Source organism: Scyliorhinus torazame, chromosome 1 (genome assembly GCF_047496885.1).
Source record: "Scyliorhinus torazame isolate Kashiwa2021f chromosome 1, sScyTor2.1, whole genome shotgun sequence".
NCBI lineage: Eukaryota > Metazoa > Chordata > Chondrichthyes > Carcharhiniformes > Scyliorhinidae > Scyliorhinus > Scyliorhinus torazame.
The window spans coordinates 390,534,893-390,547,870 of NC_092707.1; the positions used below are offsets into that span (position 1 = coordinate 390,534,893).

At 47.5% G+C, this 12,978-nt stretch overlaps 1 protein-coding gene across 2 annotated transcripts in view; it reads left to right on the plus strand.

Annotated features, from left to right (window-relative positions):
• Positions 1–12,978, plus strand: part of LOC140427526 (probable methyltransferase TARBP1) — a 309,002-nt gene that overhangs the window by 224,939 nt on the left and 71,085 nt on the right. For both annotated transcript variants that reach the window (XR_011948558.1, XM_072513011.1), the window contains exon 27: positions 7,450–7,644. Coding sequence is in view for 1 of the 2 variants with exons in the window: in XM_072513011.1 (XP_072369112.1) it covers positions 7,450–7,644 (195 nt within the window). In the remaining variant the exon portion in view is untranslated. The remainder of the gene's footprint in view (positions 1–7,449; positions 7,645–12,978) is intronic.

Below are 12,978 nucleotides of genomic sequence, written 5' to 3' on the forward strand. Positions count from 1 at the left end.
ACTTCTTCCTGCTGTTACCAGACTCCTAAATGGCCCTCTTATGGACTGAAACTGATCTCTCCATGCATGTTTTCTACAGTTGTAGCAGTATACCCCGTATGCTGCACCCGATGTCTATGTTTATTTATTTACATACATTGTGTATTTATCATATGATCAATGTTTTCACGTAAGGAGCGATCTGCCTGGATGGTATGCAGAACAATACTTTTCACTGTACCTCAGTACATGTGACAAATCTAAATCTAAGTGAGTGAGCAACTAAAATAGCCAATGGAGAATAATGAGGGATAAGAAGATATGGAGAGAGACTGCAGAATGCTGCAGTACAGAGGGATCTGGGTGTCCTTGTATATGAACACAAAGTTAGCATGCAGGTACAGCAAGTAATTAGGAAGGCGAATGGAATGTACTTTATTGTGAGGAAGTAGGGAAGAATTGCTACAGCACTGGTGAGACTACAGTTGGAGTAATATGCACAGTTTTACTGAAGGCAAGATATACTTGCATTGGGAGCATCTTGGGTTCACTCAACTGATTCCTGTAATGAAGAGATTGTTGACGCGAAACGGTAGAGCAGGTTGGTCTACACTCATTGGAATTTAGAAGAATGAGAGGAGATAATAAACCCACGCAGACACAGGGAGAACGTGCAGACTCCGCACGGACAGTGATCCAGAGCCGGGATTGAACCCGGGTCCCTGGCGCTGTGACGCAACAGTGGTAAACACTGTGCTACGTCATTGAGAGGGCTTGCCATGGTAAATGGTGAGAGGATGTTTCCTCTCGTGGGAATCTCGAACTAGGGGGCATGGCTTAAAAATAAGGGATCTCCCCTTTAAGACAGAGATGAGAAGGAATGTTTTTCTTTCAGAGGGTTGTTAGTCTTTGGAATTCTCTTCCACGGAGAGCAGTGAAGGCTGGGTCAATGCTGAGTTAGATGGGCGGACATGGAAATTGAGGGTTCTGGGGAATAAGCTGAAAGTTGAGTTAAGCCCACAACTAGACCCGCCATGGCTTTATCAAATAGCAGAACGGGATCGAGGGGCCCAATGACCTCCTTATCTTGGAATATAAATGTTACATAAATAATGTACAGGTAAATTAATTTGAATGTCCCAAGATTCATAAGGTTACAGAAGCAATGCAAATGGGGTTACTCCACCAACTTATCGAGCAAAATTCTGTGGCAAAGACGTAGTTAGAGGGCGACTTGATTCTCAGCAGTGATATTTGCTGTGTCATGATAACTGAATTTTATTTTCCAAAGCTGTGTGGCCGTTGACATCCATTTGAGGTCGTACAACCGCCAGTAACTTATCACTCCTTGAACTTGATGATGTATGCTAAGGCATTCTAATATATTTCTAATTCTTTGTCTCCAAATTTATAGAGCCTTTTGAGTCTATGAATATGTAGCAAGGTTTTACACCATTCAATACATTTTGCAGTTCAATCTTTTAAAACAAATGACTGCAGAGAGGGGGAAAGTAGTAGCACAAAATGTGGCTGCTGTAGAATGAGTGATTGGAGTTCTCTCTATCCCACAAGAATCACTCTTAAGTTAAAATGATGGCTGATAGTGGGAGAGCTAGTTTATTCCACCCCCCCCCCCACCCAAAAAAACCTGGTTTTCTCCCACTCTTCTCTTGAAGCATTATCTGTGGTTGTGGTGAGCATTGATTAACTTGCCTGATGCCCATACCTGGTCTGAGTCTTGACTGTTTATTCCAATGGTGGGTGGGGTGGAGAGATGGAAGTGTGGCCAAACCCTCCCCAGGGCCACATGTGTGCATTTTCCAGCAGGGTGGCCAACAGGAGCAGGAAATCTGGCTGATTATTGCTTTCTTTTAAATTCAGAGGGAACGGAGGAGGGGGCAACCATGGAGTTAATATGAAAGCCCTTTTTGCTGATGAGTCCTGTTTGACCTCTCCAATACCCTTGGATGCTGAAACGTTCTGAAATTTCACTCCGGCTTGATATATTTGCCGATTATCAGTTTGACTTGAATACATTTTCCACTGTGTTCTTTTGAAATAAATTCCACTCCTTAACATTTAAATATATATCTTAGTTTTAACTTTGATTTGGTTGTGCTTCTTTGAATGTCAGCTTAATCTCTTCACTGAGTTCTGTGCATAGCTAGATGTTTAAGACGACTTTGCAAATTGTAATTTTACTTTCTTCAAATCATCTACCAGGCTCAGTAGTGCGTGTTCAGTTTTCATTCTTCCCGCTGATATGATCTCGCTGAGCTGTAATATTAAAAATGTTAAATACAGACTAAGACATGCTTTAATAGTCTTCGAGCAATATAAGAATCAAACAATGTGAAATGCAAATCAGCTTCCTTATTGCAAAGAGAGATCAACTCTCAAAATAGGAACATGGAGCTAGAACTTGGTAGCACTGCAGCAGGTTATTTTGACAAGACCGTTCTGCCTATTAGAATATTTGTGTAGGAGACACATTTCAGTTTATCCAGTTCTGGCAACATTCACCAAATCCAAATAGTAAATGCAGAACTTCAGACCTCAAACAAATCTGGTAAAGAACATTCAATGGATTCTAGGTTCTTCAATCAGGTGTGCTTTGTGTCAAATTTGTCGTTGTGCAGAGCCCAGTTGGATAAACTTCAAACCCATACAAGTTTATACAGAAGGAAGCTACTTTGTTTGCCTTTACTAGAGCAGTGTAAAATGAATCCCACTACGCCATTTTATTCTTCTGCTACCTTCCTTCAGTTTTTGCTCAAAATTTAAAAACCCTCCATCATTCCCTGTGGCAATGCTGTTATGGACCAGGGCTTAGAAACTTCAAAGTGTATTTTGATGCTCACCTGACTTATAACTTTTATGTTGAATTTGGCTAGGATGAGCACAAGAGCCTTCACTTCAGATGTGATTCATTAGACTTCCTCGGCATTTTTATCAAAAACAAAGTTTATTGTAAGAATGTCGTTAACATATATAAAACTCTTATCAAGAGTTTATGATCAATTACAAACATGACAAAACACACACCTACAGTAACATCTACAATCTGGTCTCGAGGGTGTAGCTATGTGGAGAGGCTGAATAGACTCAGACTGTTTTTATTGGAAAATCCAAGGTTGAGCGGTGACCTGATAGAGGTCTACAAGATTAAGAGGGGCAGGGATAGAGTGGATGGGCAGGCACTCTTTCCCAGGGTGGAAGGGTTAGTCACCAGGTAGCAGAGGTTTAAGGTTTGTGGGGCAAGGTTTAGAAGAGATGTGTCAGGCAGGTTTTTTTACACAGAGGGTGGTGAGTGCCTGGAACACATTGCCAGGGAAGGTTGTGGAAGCAGATACATTAAAGTCGTTCAAAAGGCATCTTGACAAACACATGGATAGGATGGGTATAAAGGGATACAGCACAAGGAAGTGCTGAGGCTTTTGGCAAAGGTTGGTATCATGACCGGTACAGGCTTGGAGGGTCAACGGGCCTGTTCCTGTGCGGTTTTGTTCTTTGTTCTTAATCTATGTATATAACTCTTAATGAATCCCCCTTAGTAGCTGTTCCAATTCAATACAAAATCCAATAAAACCAGAGCCCCTTTCAAGGGTGTGGTCCAGCACACTGTAATCTCACTTGAATGGGACTGGTCCTTTCCCTGAGATCCAGCCTCCAACCAGCAGATTGAAAACTCCTTCCGGACGCAACTCTATCTTTAAAGTTAACAAGGCAGTTGCCACACCCAATGTGCTTTCAGTTTACTGGAACAGCTTTAAAATATTTAAAACAGGAAAACATTGCATCTCTTCTGCAGTCCAAACCAACAAACCGAAAATGAAACCAAAACACTAAACCCCCTCTTACCTGACAGCCACAGCCCAGCTCCACCCACAAATGACATCACTGAAGCCGTGCTACAAGCCATGTGGTAAAAAAAATATTTCTTAAAGGGACACTCACATGACAATGCATCCCATGCTCCAAGAATCCTCTGCGTAATTAAATGTATGGAATCATACAAATGTCTGTCTGTGTTTTGTTTTACCTTTATATTTGATTGTGATTTTTTTTCTTTCGCATTCTTTTGTTCTGGTTTGCATTGATTATTATGAAACTTAGGTTTAAGACAGACATTTTTGGGGGTATATAGAGAAATGGGGATAATGTGGGACGGTCAGGTTGTAGAAGAATAAGCTTAATTGTATTAAGTGCTGGAAAAGGCTCGAAGACCAAACTCTGTATTCCTGCTCCTGTCTCCTATGTTATTTTCATGATTTGTACATCAGATCACCTTGGCTAATATTAGTTCTTCAATACCTGTGACCAAATCAGGGCAGCACTGTAGCACAGTGGGTAGCACTGTTGCTTCACAGCTCCAGGGTCCCAGGTTTGATTCCCGCTTGGGTCACTGTCTGTGCGGAGTCTGCACGTTCTTCCATGTCAGCGTGGGTTTCCTCCGGGTGCTCTGGTTTTCTCCCACAAGTCCAGAAAGACGTTCTGTTAGGTGAACCGATGCAGAGAAAAATCCATTTGACTGCTGCAGAGATTTCTTTTCATCAGCCATCCCTCTCCACAGCACCACTTTACCTTTTAACACATCCAGCTGCACCTTTCGGAGTTTCCACTATCACATTTTCGAAAATACTTTTTGCAAGTTCAAATCCATCACATCCACTATATTCCTTTTGTCTGTTCACTCAGTGCTTTTCTCCTGCAGCTTACTGAATAATTAAAGCATGAATTTCCCTTGACAAATTATTGTTCGCTGGCACTCATTTTTAATTTGTTACAAATTATATCACTTGCATTGCTTTTTAAAAATTATTCATTTACAGGATGTGACTGTCGCAGGCCAGGCCAGCATTTATTGTCCATCCTTAATTGCCTTTGAAAAGGTGCTGGTGAGCTGCTTTCATAGAATCATAGAATTTACAGTGCAGAAGGAGACCATTTGGCCCATCGAGTCTGCACCGGCCCTTGGAGAGAGCACCCTACCCAAGCCCACACCTCCATCCTATCCCAGTAACCCCACCCAACATTTTTTTTACACGAAGGGCAATTTAACATGGCCAATCCACCTAAATTGCAGATCTTTGGATTGTGGGAGGCAACCAGAGCACCTGAAGGAAACCCACGCACACACGGGGAGAACATGCAGACTCCGCACAGACAGTGGCCCAAGCCAGGAATCGAATCTGGGACGCTGGAGCTGTGAAGCCACTGTGCTACCGTGCTGGCCCCACTTTCTTGAACTGCTGCAGTCCATGTGGTGTTGTCATAGTGCTGTTAAGGAGAGACTTCCAGGTGGTGATGCTCCTATGTGTCTGCTGCCTTTGCCCTTCTCGATGGTAGTGGTCTTGGGTTTGAAGGTGTTGCCTGAGGAGCTTTGAAAAAAATGAAAATCGCTTTTTGTCACAAGTAGGCTACAAATGAAGTTACTGTGAAAGGCCTCTAGTCGCCACATTCCGGCACCTGTTCGGGGAGGCTGGTACGGGAATTGAACCCGTGCTGCTGGCCTGGTTCTGCTTTACAAGTCAGCTGTTTAGCCCACTGTGCTAAACCAGTCCTAGCTTTGGTGAGTTTCAGGAGTGCATCTTGTAGATGGTACACACTGTGTGTCGGTGGTGAATGGAGTACATAATAATAATCTTTATTAATATCACTGGATGGTGTTAAGCTCCTTGAGTCCTGTTGTAGCTGCACTCATCCAGGCAAGTGGAGAGTATTATATCATATTCCTCACTTGTGCTTTGTAGATGGTGATTTTGGGCTGCCAGGAAGTGAGTTACTCCTGCAGGATTCGCAGTCTGACCTCTCTTAGCCACAGTATTTATATGGCTAATCCAGTCAGTTTCTGGTTAATGGTAACCCCCAGGATGTTGATGGTAGGGTTTCAACAATGGTAATGCCATTGAATGTGATGGGACGATGGTTAGATTCTCTCTTGTTGGAGATGGACATTGCCTGGTACTTATGTGGTGCGAATATTACTTGCCACTTCTCAGCCCAAGCCTGGATACTTGCTAAATGTGTACATGGACTGCTTCAGTATTCAGTCACAAATGGAGCTGAACATGGTGCAATCATCAGCGAACATCACCACTTTCTTCTGATGTGAGGCTTTCAGTAAGATTTCAAGTAATATTTAGCCCCCTTCAGTCCTTTGGTACAATTCCTTCATTGATACGTGTAGGATTTCTTCAGATTCTTGAATTGGGAGGTGAGATCAATGAGAAGAGGGAAAATGTGCTGCCAATTTAGATTTGACTTCTACACACAATGGGAGGTGAATATGCTAAATGTTTGCTCAGGGAGGCAAATAGTGTCGAAAAACCTAATGGAGCACTGGATAGCGATTTGTGGCCGATTAGATTTTGAGACGGGCCAAATGTTGGTGAGTCATTTTATGTCCCGTTGCAAAAGAATTTTGGCACTTCTGCTATCTACACACAAACATCTCTCGATGCCCTCAGGTGTATACTGTCCACGTCGACATAGAATTACATCATGGTAATGGGTTATTCAACCCAAAGAGTCTCTGTTGATCTTTAGCCTCCACAAGCAATAGTGCCGATCTCATGTGCCCTTGCCATTCCTCTTTTTGTCAATCATCCATCTAACCACAACTTCAACACTGTATTCCACAACCTTCGCAACCCTTGGAGTCGAGATTTAAAAAACAAAATTATGTTTCTTTTCCATAAATCTCTTGCATTCAAACAAATGGACCTTTCAATAAGTATCAATAATTATAACAGTCTGTTCCTATCCATCTTCTCCCATTCCTTCATATTCAAATCTCCTTTATTCAGATAAAACAGCCTGAATGTTTTTAGTTGTCATATTTGGTGACTTTAGGTCCCAATTTACTCTTTTAATGGAGGGGGAAAGATTTACAGTGAAATTTAAAAACCAAACTCCCAAAAATGATGGCATATAAATCCCACGTGAATAATTGGGACATGTAGAATGAAAATCCAGCTGATTCTGACCTTTTAGAAAGTGTTATGATTCACTAAAATACAATAATACATCTTAGGAGGTTAGATTTGTACATAAAGGCTACTTGCTACTCATGAGGTTGAAATCTTGAAACAAAGTGCAAGTATTGGGAAAATGTAGAAGAAAATGTAACTATTCAGCATTAATCTCAATAATGAAGTGTTGGCTGTATTTCTATTGTTTATGAGTTTAGATAGACCCCTGTGTCCTTTCAATCTAGAAGTGACATATTCCCTGGGCACAATCCATTGTCTGCCGAGAGAGACCGATGCCTCAAATGTGAACTTAGTTTATTTCTCTTTTAACTGCCAACCTGGGGCTTCCAACAAAGGAGCAAGTCAACCCTATATCTTTTGTTTTGGTAAAGAAATATTAATAGTGATCACAAAACTAACCTTTTATGTCCAGTATCGATATTTAATAAATTAGTGGTCTTTCCTAAGTTCCTTGTTGGTTGCCAATGTTTGACAGGTTATGGCCTTGCCGAAGTAGATCAAGATACTGAGTGGACTGACGTACAAAAGAAGATAATGCCATGGAAGAGTAACATCCTCGACCAAGATCTGGAGCTGATCTGTCAGGAAAGAACAACAATATTTGGAAAATCATCCAACAACAGCCTGATTATAGTGGCATCACTTATTGATAAGCCTACTAACCTGGGAGGTAAGCAGTGTTTTGAGTTTTAAAAGGGTATTTATATTTGCAGTATTTCGGTGCATTTCCCACCTGTGAATTTGAGTTCAATTGGCGCAAAGCTGGCGATCATCTTGCATCTCTTTTGCTACTTGAGCGCATTCATTGTAATGGGGAAGGTGAAACGCACGAGGAAGAGGGTTGAATTGCCTGCCAAAGAGAAAACCTACCCTGTCCACCTACATATATGGGCTGCTTGGACTTTTTGTTTTGTTAACTTCTTTTTTTTAAAAAAAAATGTTTATTAGAATTTTTCAACAAAAATTTTCAACCATTCAAACCTCCCCCCGTAACAAAGAGAAAAGAAAAGTCGCATAGCAAGACATAAACATATCAATTCAACACAATACAGAACTTTGTACAATGGGTTCCCCCCGCACACATCGACTTTCCCATATGTTTATGCACTTCCCCTCCCAAGTGCCCCTAGGAAAAAAAAAACCTTCCCTGCCCACCCTTTTACCCCCCCCCCCCCCCCCCCGAAAGAGACGTCTCCCCCCCCCCCCCCCCGGGTTGCTGCTGCTGCTGACCGACCTCCATCTAACGCTTCGCGAGATAGTCTCGGAACGGTTGCCACCGCCTGAACAACCCCTGCGCAGACCCTCTCAAGGCAAACTTTATCCTCTCCAGTTTGATGAACCCTGCCATGTCGTTTATCCAGGCTTCTACACTGGGGGGCTTCGCATCTTTCCACATTAGCAAGATCCTCCGCCGGGCTACCAGGGACGCAAAGGCCAGGATACCGGCCTCTTTCGCCTCCTGCACTCCCGGCTCGTCCGCCACTCCAAATAGTGCTAGCCCCCAACTCGGCTTGACCTGGACTTTCACCACCTCAGACATAGTCCTCGCTACACCCCTCCAGAACCTATCCAGTGCCGGGCACGACCAGAACATATGGGCGAGATTAGCCGGGCTTCCTGAGCACCTCCCACATCTGTCCTCCACCCCAAAGAACCTACTCAGCCTCGCCCCTGTCATATGCGCTCTGTGAATAACCTTTAACTGTATCAGGCTGAGCCTCGCACACGAGGAAGAGGAATTAACCCTACTCAGGGCATCAGCCCACAGACCCTCTTCAATCTCCTCCCCCAACTCCTCCTCCCATTCTTCAGCTCCTCTACCAGAGCCGCCTCCTCTTCCTTCATCTCCTGATATATCGCCGAAACCTTGCCCTCTCCGACCCATACACCCGAAATCACACTGTCCTGAATCCCCTGTGCCGGGAGCAACGGGAATTCCCTCACCTGCCGCCTCACAAACGCCCTCACTTGCATGTACCTGAAAGCGTTTCCCGGGGGTAGCCCAAACTTCTCCTCCAGCGCCCCTAAGCTCGCAAACGTCCCATCGATGAACAGGTCCCCCATTCTTCTAATCCCTGCCCGATGCCAGCTCTGAAAGCCCCCCGTCCATCCTTCCTGGGACAAACCGATGGTTATCTCTGATCGGGGACCACACCGAGGCTCTCATTGCACCCTTCTGTCATCTCCACTGCCCCCAGATCTTTAGTGTTGCCGCCACCACCGGACTCGTGGTGTACCTTGTCGGCGAGAGCGGCAGCGGTGCCGTCACCAGCGCCCCCAGACTCGTTCCTTTGCAGGATGCCATCTCCAACCTCTTCCATGCCGCCCCCTCTCCCTCCATCACCCACTTACGGATCATCGCCACGTTGGCTGCCCAATAGTAGCCGCCCAGATTCGGCAACGCCAGCCCTCCTCTGTCTCTACTACGCTCCAGAAACCCCCTCCTTACCCTCGGGGTCTTATTTGCCCACACAGAACCCATGATGCTCCTGCCTACCCTCTTAAAAAAGGCTTGGTGATCATAATTGGAAGGCACTGGAACACAAAAAGAAACCCCGGGAGGACCATTATTTTAATCGACTGTACTCTGCCCGCTAGCGGGAATGGCAACATGTCCCATCATTTGAAGTCTTCCTCCCTCTGCTCCACCAGCCGCGTCAAATTAAGTTTATTCAGGGCCCCCCAACTCCTAGCTACTTGGATCCCCAAGTACCGAAAGCTCCTTTCCGCCCTCCTCAACGGTCGGTCGTCTATCCCTCTTCCCTGGTCCCCTGGATGCATCACGAAGAGCTCACTTTTCCCTACATTGAGCTTATAGCCCGAGAAGTCCCCAAACTCCCTTAGGGTCTGCATGACCTCCACCATCCCCTCTACTGGATCCGCCACATACAGCAACAGGTCGTCTGCATACAGCGACACTCGATGCTCCTCTCCCCCTCGGACCACCCCCCTCCATTTCCTGGACTCCCTTAATGCCATGGCCAAAGGTTCAATTGCTAATGCAAACAGCAGGGGGGGACAGGGGGCACTGTCTCTCGATACAGCCAAAAATACTCCGACCTCCGCCAATTCGTAACCACACTTGCCACCGGGGCTCTATATGGGAGCTTAACCCAACTGCTAAACCCCTCCCCAAACCCAAACCTCCGCAGCACTTCCCAGAGATACTCCCACTCTACTCGGTCAAAGGCCTTCGCCGCGTCCATAGCTGCCGCTATCTCCGCCTCTCCCTCCACCGATACCATCATTATCACGTTTAGGAGCCTCTGCACATTGGTGTTTAGCTGCCTGCCCTTTACAAATCCCGTCTGGTCCTCGTGAATCACCCCCGGGACACAGTCCACGATCCTCGTAGCCAGCAACTTAGCATCCACGTTAAGGAGCGAAATCGGCCTATACGACCCACATTGCAGTGGGTCCTTATCCCGCTTCAGGATCAAAGAGATCATCGCCTCAGACATTGTCGGGGGCAGGGTTCTCCCCCTCCCTTGCCTCATTGAAAGTCCTCACCAGCAACGGGGCTAACAGGTCTACGTACTTCCTATAGAACTCAACCGGGAACCCATCTGGTCCCGGGGCCTTCCCCGCCTGCATGCTCCCCAGTCCTTTAATCAGCTCCTCCAACCCAATTGGCGCCCCCAAACCAGCCACCTCCTGCTCCTCCACCCTCGGGAACCTCAGTTGGTCCAAAAATCGTCGCATCCCCTCTTCCCCCTCTTCTGGGGGCTGGGATCTGTACAGCTCATAGAAGGCCTTAAATGCCTCATTTACTTTCACCGCACTCCGCACCATAGTTCCCCTTCCATCCTTGACTCCACCGATCTCCCTCGCTGCCATCCTCTTACGGAGCTGATGTGCCAGCATCCGGCTCGCCTGCTCCCCATACTCGTACGTCGCCCCCTGTGCTTTCCTCCATTGTGCCTCTGCCTTCCCTGTGGTCAACAGGTCGAATTCCGTCTGGAGACTTCGCCTCTCCCTGAGTAGTCCCTCTTCAGGGGCCTCTGCATATCTCCTGTCCACCCTTAAAATCTCCCCCACTAACCTCACCCTTTTCCTGCCCTCTCTCTTCTCCCTGTGAGCCCTGATGGAGATTAACTCTCCCCTGACCACTGCCTTCAGCGCCTCCCATACTACCCCCACCTGCACCTCCCCGTTGTCGTTGGCCTCCAAATACCTTTCAATGCACCCCCGCACCCTCCCGCACACCACCTCATCTGCCAGTAATCCCACATCCAAACGCCACAACGGGCGTTGGTCCCTCTCCACTCCCAACTCCAGTTCCACCCAGTGCAGGGCGTGGTCTGAGATGGCTATGGCCGAATACTCCGTTCCCTCCACTTTCGGGATCAGCGCCCTACTCAGAACAAAAAAATCTATCCGGGAGTCGGCTTTGTGTACATAGGAGAAAAAAGAAAATTCCCTGGCCAGAGGCCTGGCAAATCTCCACGGATCCACTCCCCTCCTCTGGTCCATAAACCCCCTAAGCACCTTGGCTGCAGCCGGCCTCTTTCCGGTCCTAGATCTGGAACAATCTAATGCTGGGTCCAACACTGTGTTAAAATCCCCCCCCCCCCCCCATTATCAAGCTTCCTACCTACAGGTCCGGAATGCGCCCCAACATACGCTTCATAAATCCAGCATCATCCCAGTTCGGGGCGTATACATTTACCAATACCACCCACGTCCCCTGCAACCTACCGCTCACCATCACGTATCGACCTCCATTGTCCACTACTATGTTCTTGGCCTCAAACGACACCCGCCTCCCCACCAGTATTGCCACCCCTCTATTCTTCGCATCCAGCCCCGAATGGAATACCTGTACTACCCATCCCTTTCTTAACCTGACCTGGTCTGCCGCCTTCAAATGTGTCTCCTGAAGCATGACCACGTCTGCCTTCAGTCCCTTTAAGTGCGCAAACACTCGGGCCCTCTTAACCGGCCCATTCAGGCCCCTCACATTCCACGTTATCAGCCGGATTGGGGGGCTCCCCCCCCCCCCCCCCCTGCCGACTAGCCATCTCCTGTTTTAGGTCAGTCCCGTGCCCACGTCTCCCACACCCTCCAGTCCCCCAGATGGGGAACCCCCGCCCTGACCACCTCTTCCGTTTTCAGTTCCCCCTCGGCCAATGCAGCAGCAACCCTATTTTCCCCCACTCCCCCAGCTAGATCCAAATCTAGCTCTTTTGCTCCCCCCATAACACTTCCGTAAGTCAGCTGACCCCGGCTTCCCCCCCCCCCCCCCGTGTGGCAATCCCCCCTCTTCCTTGCGCTCCTCCATCCCCTCCCCTCCGCCCTTCCCTAACGCGGAAAAAAGCCCGTGCTTTCCTGAGCCAGCCCCGCCCCCCTGTGGCGCAGCTCCTGTTGCGGCCTTATCCCAATTCCCCCATCCCCGGGCCTCCCCTCCCTCCAGCACCAGCGCCCACATTCCCCACAGTCTCCCCATCAAATCTCTTCCCCCATCCCCATCCATCGCCCCACCCGTGGAACATTCCTTACGCATAGTTAAAACCCTGTATACAATCGACATCCCCCCCCCCCCCCCCACAACCACAGACCCTCAGTTTGAGTCCAATTTTTCTGTTTGGATAAAGGTCCAAGCCTCTTCAGGCATTTCAAAGTAGTGGTGTCGATCCTGAAATGTGACCCACAGTCGCGCCGGCTGCAGCATTCCGAATCCCACTCTCTTCCTATGCAGCACAGCCTTGGCCCGATTAAAACCAGCTCTCTTCTTTGCCACCTCCGCGCTCCAGTCCTTGTAGATTCGGATCACCGCATTCTCCCATCTACTGCTCCGCTCCTTCTTGGCCCATCTCAGGGCACACTCTCTGTCCATGAAACAATGAAACCTCACCACTATTGCCCTTGGCGGCTCATTGGCCTTGGGTCTCGGCGCCAGGACCCGGTGAGCCCCATCTAGCTCCAGGGGACTCGGAGAGGCCTCCGCACCCATCAGCGAATTGAGCATCGTGCTCGCATACGCCCCGGCATCGGCCCCCTCCAC